The sequence below is a fragment of the Myotis lucifugus genome, unplaced genomic scaffold (assembly GCF_000147115.1).
Source record: "Myotis lucifugus unplaced genomic scaffold, Myoluc2.0 scaffold_716, whole genome shotgun sequence".
NCBI lineage: Eukaryota > Metazoa > Chordata > Mammalia > Chiroptera > Vespertilionidae > Myotis > Myotis lucifugus.
Window position 1 is genome coordinate 222,610 of NW_005871764.1, and position 6,258 is coordinate 228,867.

Sequence of the window (6,258 nt, forward strand, 5' to 3'; positions counted from 1 at the left end):
AGATGGCTAGCTTGCAAGGTCAGACAGTTAGGTTTTTATCTTTTTCTATTCAAACTAAAACAGTTATTCTACAGAATAAGAGACGGTCTAAAAATGACAGAGTTCACAGAACAAGGGGCTATCTCACAATAGCAGAGAATTTCAAACAGTTTTTATACCAGATGGAGGTTACTGTGCTTCACTATTTCACAGTCGTGACCATTTCGACTCGGATTGGACATGTTACAAGAGCTCAGTGGCCCTTGGAGGTGAACAGCTGGCACCGCTTTAGCTGAGGGGAATTTCTCTTCATATTTACTTTTCATTCAGCCCAGAGGATGTGAAAATTAGACGGACTTGTAGAAGACAGACAGGTGAGTAAGGGTTTCGTCCAGGACAGACGCAAATGCGTTCTTTCCTGTAGAAAAGATGACCCCTAAAGGTCCCGCTGCGTTGCCTAACAGGACTGGAACCAGTTCTGCCTGATTTTTCAGGCTCCCAGCATTCCTTCTCCCCGCGACTGAACACACATTCCATTCCCCTGTGTCCCGTCGGGATCTAACATTGTCTTCCTGCTCACTGCCTCCCTCGTGACACCACCACCCTGACCCACATACGAACTCGCACATCTGTATAAGAATCATGCTTGAATTTTTTGGAAATTGTGTTTTGACACTGTTTGTCATAAGGGCTCCAGAGCCAGAATCTTTGGAAACTTGTAAAAATTGGAAGATACAGCCCTTAGGTGGTTTGGCTCAATGGATAGAGCATCGGCCCTCGGATAGAAGGGTTCTGGGTTTGAGGCCAGACAAGGGCATGTACTTCAGTTGCAGGAGACAACTAATCCATGTGTCTCTCTCACATCGATGTTCCTCGTTCCCTCTCTCTCCCCGCTCCCTTCCACTCTCTCTAAAAATCAATGGGAAAATGTCCTTAGGTGAGGATGGACAGCAACAACAAAAAAAAACAAACAAAAAAACTGGAAAATACAAAACTATATAACGTTGAACAAGTTACTAAACTACTCTACGCCTCAGCTTTCTCATCTATACAGGGTCGACAATAGTACCTGTTTTAGAGGTGATTTTGAGAATGAATTAATATCTATACAGTCCTTGGAACACAACCTGGCAGACTGTAAGTACAAATTATATATATTTTACCATAGACACATTAAAATTGTTTTTAAAAATTATATATGCATTTGATTGATCACAATGTGGCACAATCCGGACACTGTTGGTGTAAGAGTGTCAAGAAGACTGATAAACACAGCAGTTAACTGGACACGTCCTATGCCCCAGACAGTCCGTGCACGAGTCTCACTCCTTCCTTACCACGATCCCAGAATCCCATTCCAACCACTACCACCGCACCAGCGAGGACACGGAGACGGAGAGCTTAGATCTGCCCAGGGACAGCCCCGAGGACTGAGGACAACTTATGTAAACACACACACACATTAGAATATGAACTAGAGCCCAAGAAGAGGTTTTTGTCTATTTATAAGGTGCATTGAATTAACATACGTCCCACCTGTTAACTCCTCGCTACGGTGTGAGCGAGCCTTAGTGGAAGGCGGTTTCGCCCCTGCAAATACATTCTGGGTGGACCCGACACTTTCCCGAGTGGGAGCTGTTTACAATACATCCTGCTGTTCGCCCTCGTGGACTCTAGATGGCGCTCCGAACCAACCCACGCTCCTTTTAGACGCGATGTCCCAATCCCTTAGCCTTGGTGTAATGATTAATTTCTAGTCATACCCTTAACATATGGGTTTTTAAATCTCTTTTGGCGAACAGAAACCATTATCCCCGCTCGACAGACGATCATCCTGAAGCCACTAGAAGCCCCGAGACTACAGTAAACCCATCGGCCAGCAAGAACATGGGGGAACAAATGAACGGTCCTGGGCTAAGTCTGTAGGAAAATGCTGGCAGATAAACTCACTCATTCCGCAGAGAACGGATCATCAGTCCTCTGGTTCATGGAACAGGAGAGTAAACAGGACAAGCTCTACCCTATGGTGGGTGTGGAGGGCCGGGACCCAGAAAAAGGTAATATTGTCCATGACAAAGGTCACAACAGACACGGAAAGGAGGGGTCAGTTAGACACGGGGTCTAGACATAGATGTTGTTTTACAAAAGAACTTTTAAAATGTGTTTTTTTTTTATTTTTGTAATACCTACTTTGTTATATTTATTTATTTATCCTCACCTGAGGATATTTTTCCCATTGGTTTTTAGAGTGGACGGGAGAGGGAGAGACAGAGAGAAATACCGATGTGAGAGAGACTCGATGATTGGTTGCCTCCCACATACCCCTGACCAGGGCAGGGAGCCTGCAACCCAGGTAAGCACCCTTGACCAAGATCGTACCTGGGACCCTTCAGTCCGCAGGCCGGCGACGCTCTCTCCACTGAGTCAAACCTGCTAGGGCTTAAAATTTATTTTTTAAATATATTTTTATTGATTTCAGAAAGGAAAGAAGAGGAAGAGAGAGATAGAAACATCCTGCACCCCCCACACGGAGGATCCAGCCCACAAGCCAGACATGTGCCCCGTCCGGGAAAATAAACAGTGACATCCTGGTTCATAGGTCGATGCTCCACCACTGAACCAAGCTGGCTGGGCCAAAATCACTTTTAAAATACTGAGTGACTTCTCTTCTTTTTAAAAGTAAACTCACCACAGTGTGAAGGAGGCTGACACAAGAAAAAAGTATTTGTGCAAAGATGGCAACACTGGAACTGGCTCCTGCTTAACAGGGAACAAAATTATGAGATTCCTGGAGAGGTCTATCAGTGTGACAATAATGATAGTAATGATAAATCTATTATAGTCAACACTACGTGCTAACGAGGGTAAAAGGACTTACAGGGTTTGTAACTTTGCCATGTGACTGAGATCAGCCCAGCACCCTGATTGCCACATACACACACACACACACACACGCACACACACCCCAAAGGTGGCTGCACTAAAGTGTAGGCTGCAGAAAAGTCCAGCAGAACAGACCCCTACCATGGCTTTCATGAATGCAAAGCCTAGATCGTTTAACTATTACATTAAACCCGCGCAGTTGCTAACCAGTCATTGCAGAGTTTTAAGTAAGAATTAATTTTTTTTCAGAACTGAATTCTAACCTTTAAAGTTCCCAAATCTACTTGAATTGCTGGAAGATAACTTCACAGATTCGCTTTGGCCTCAGCCTTGTCCATCTGAAGGCTTTCACAGAGGAGGATGCTGTTTGCTCTCGTGGCCATTAGGTGGCGCGCAAACTCAAGCAGCCCTTGGCACAGCCTGGGTGCAGGGTGCCGGCTCGGCCATCGATCATTAACTTTGGGTTGACATTGTATGACGCAGGAGATTTTTTTACATCTAAACTCAAAGAATGAGGATTTTTATTAAGCATTGCAGGTTGCATTCAATAGCCTTTGATACACCACACCACACCACAACCCATCTACAATCAGTCAAACCCAACAGCAGTTCATTCTTGCACAATCCATGAGTGAGGGCAAACCCCCCTTCAACTCACAGCGAGAGCCTCAGGTCTTGCGGGCAGGAATCGGGGAGTTGCATCTCGTTTCTGATCCCTGATGTGTGATGAAAAAAGCATATGGACAGTTTTCACCGGGAGATATTAAATATTGAGGCCATTTTGCCCTTCAAGGCCCCGAGGCAGAAAGAGCCGAAGGCTAACAATGAACGGAAATAGCCTGGCTGATGGGGCTCAGTGGTTGAGTGTTGACCTATGAACCAAAAGGTCACACTTTGATTCCCGGGTTGTGGGCTTGATCCCCAGTCCTGGGTGTGCAGAAGGCAGCCAATTGATGATTCTCTCTCATCATTGATGTTTCTCTCTCTCTCCCTCCCCCCTCCTCTCTAAAATCAATGAAAACATTTAAAAAAACAAACCACACAATGAACAGAAGGAGGCCTCACACTCCCCCGGCTGAGCCAGACGCTTGCATGGTGGTGTCACCAGACCCAAGGGCACTCCACCCCACAGGGCATGGCTGCAGACAGTTTACTCCTAATCCACCCGCCTGTGACCATTCCCTTCCAGTGTCTGCAGGTGTTAACAGTTTGCCGTAAAAGGTCATTCCTATAAAGTATCATCAGGTGATCAGAAGCTACTACCCTCCTGTGGACATGGAACAGAGAGCGAGTCTTGAGGGAAAGCAGGGGAGGGTGAGCGGGTGGGAGGTAATCGACCAATGACCTTCTAGGCATAAATGGACACTGACAATAAGGTGGTGAAGGCCTGGGTGAGGGCTGGGGTGAGCTGGAAGGGCTCAAAGGGGAAAAGGGGACATATGTTAAAATTGGATTTACATTGTTTTTATCACAATGTGGCACGACCCTCAAACTGTTGGTGTAAACACAGCAGTTAACTGAACACGTCCTGTGCCCCAGACAGTCCGTGCACGAGTCTCACTCCTTCCTTACCACAATCCCAGAATCCCATTCCAACCACTACCACCGCACCAGCGAGGACACGGAGACGGAGAGCTCAGATCTGCCCAGGGACAGCCCCGAGGACTGAGGACAACATATGAAAACACACACACACACACACACACACACACACTGAAACATGAACTAGAGTCGAAGAGAAGATTTCTGTCTGTTTATAAAGTGCATTAAATTAAAATACACCCATCTATTAACTCCTCGCCAATGCGCTTAATGAGTTTTAGGTAAAAAATAAAATAATTTAAAAAGAAACAGGCGGGAGTGAGGCCACAGTGCAGGGAAGGGCCAGGAGGGAGCAAACAGGCCTTTGGACTCAGCAGACATTTGCCCTGAGAAATGGACTTGCCAATGGGACCAGGAAGTGGTGAGTCTTGATCCCTTCGCCTGCTGCTCCTGTTGTTATGGCCACAGTAGGACGTCTCTACTGTTCACAGTCCCAGGGGCTCCGGCAACTCAGGGGCCAGAGGGCCTCAAGGGGGTGGGGGTTGCAGTTGGCTTCACAGTCGAATCTTTTTTTTTTTCTTCAAAAAATACTTTTTTATTTCAAAGAGCAAGGGAGAGGGAGAGAGAAACGTCAATGATGAGACAGAATCACTGATCAGCTGCCTCCTGCGCACCCCCTACTGGGGATCAAGCCCGCAATCAGGGCCTGTGCCCTGACCGGGAATCGAACCGTGACCTCTTGGTTCCTAGGTCGACGCTCAACCACTGAGCCACCCCGGCCCGGCTTCAGGCTAATCTTGACCACTCATCCCCTCGCTCACTCACTGCTGTGCTCACTCCACACCTAAATAGTGGGAAGTGCGGGTAGCAGGCGGCCATCAGGCACATCCGGGCTGGAGCTCTGCCCGTGAAGAACAACCAGCAGGAGCCGCACTGACACGTCCTGAGCGTTTCATCTCCGATAAGATTGTAGTGGTTTTTGTTTTCCTCATGTTGCTTGTCTGCTTTCAACTTTTCTCCCATAAACAGTAAGTCAAGTGAGTCTGTACGTCAAATGCTACGATGAGCTACACGCACGCGCGGGCCGTGGGCAAAGGGAAAGTGACGGACTCTCTAAGGCGCTGGAGCTGCGCTGAGATGGGGGTTGAGCTGCAGCTGCAAAGCTAAGACCCCCTCCCCTGGCGGCCGTGGACAGGACACTCGGATGGACAGCGGCGGGCGGGAGCGGGAGCTGTGTGATCGCTCAGCCCAGCCCCGCCCCAGAGCAGGTAAGAGCCCTTCGCCCGTTGACTGCGCATCAGAGCGGGGTTGGGGGGGGGGGTGTCTTAAAACAGACGAGCAGGCCCCTCTGCTGCCTTTGCGGTTCAGTAGTTTGGGATCCGCCGGGGAATTGGCCATTGATTGACAGGTTCCCGGTGAGGATGACGCTCCCGGTCCAGGAACCACAGTAGAAAGTCCGGGCTTTAAAAGGTCCAACTCCCGCCCGGCCTGCGTGCGCAGTGGGTAGGGCGTCGGCCTGCGGACTGAAGGGTCCAGGCTTCGAGTCCGTCAAGAGCACGTGCCTCGGTTGCAGGCTCCTCGGGTGAAGATTATTTAAAAAGGAAAAAAGTTTCAGCTCCCAGCATCCCTCTTGCTCTCGGGTCTCCCCAGGTAGGTGAGGCCGCGGTTGCTAAGCGCCGGCACGCGCACCTTGCGGGAGACGAGCGGCATCTCGCGAAGCCCGTCCACACCCGCAGCTGCGCCGCGCTCCCTCCGCGCTTCCTTGGAAAATGTGTCATCTGCATCGAAGATAGACGGCTCCTGGACCCCGGCTTTCGGGTGACCCCCTGGGAAACAGGGCCCTTTCCGGGGGCC

The 6,258-nt window shown here is 49.1% G+C and overlaps 2 protein-coding genes across 2 annotated transcripts in view; both read left to right on the plus strand.

Moving 5' to 3' along the window:
• LOC102419061 overlaps nt 1-6,258 on the plus strand; it is a 40,401-nt gene that overhangs the window by 23,180 nt on the left and 10,963 nt on the right. The window lies entirely within an intron of this gene.
• LOC102416842 (hereditary hemochromatosis protein) overlaps nt 5,467-6,258 on the plus strand; it is a 7,318-nt gene continuing 6,526 nt past the window's right edge. The window contains 2 exon segments of the mRNA XM_023746667.1: nt 5,467-5,505; nt 6,055-6,222. Of these exon segments, the coding sequence (XP_023602435.1) occupies nt 5,467-5,505; nt 6,055-6,222 (207 nt within the window).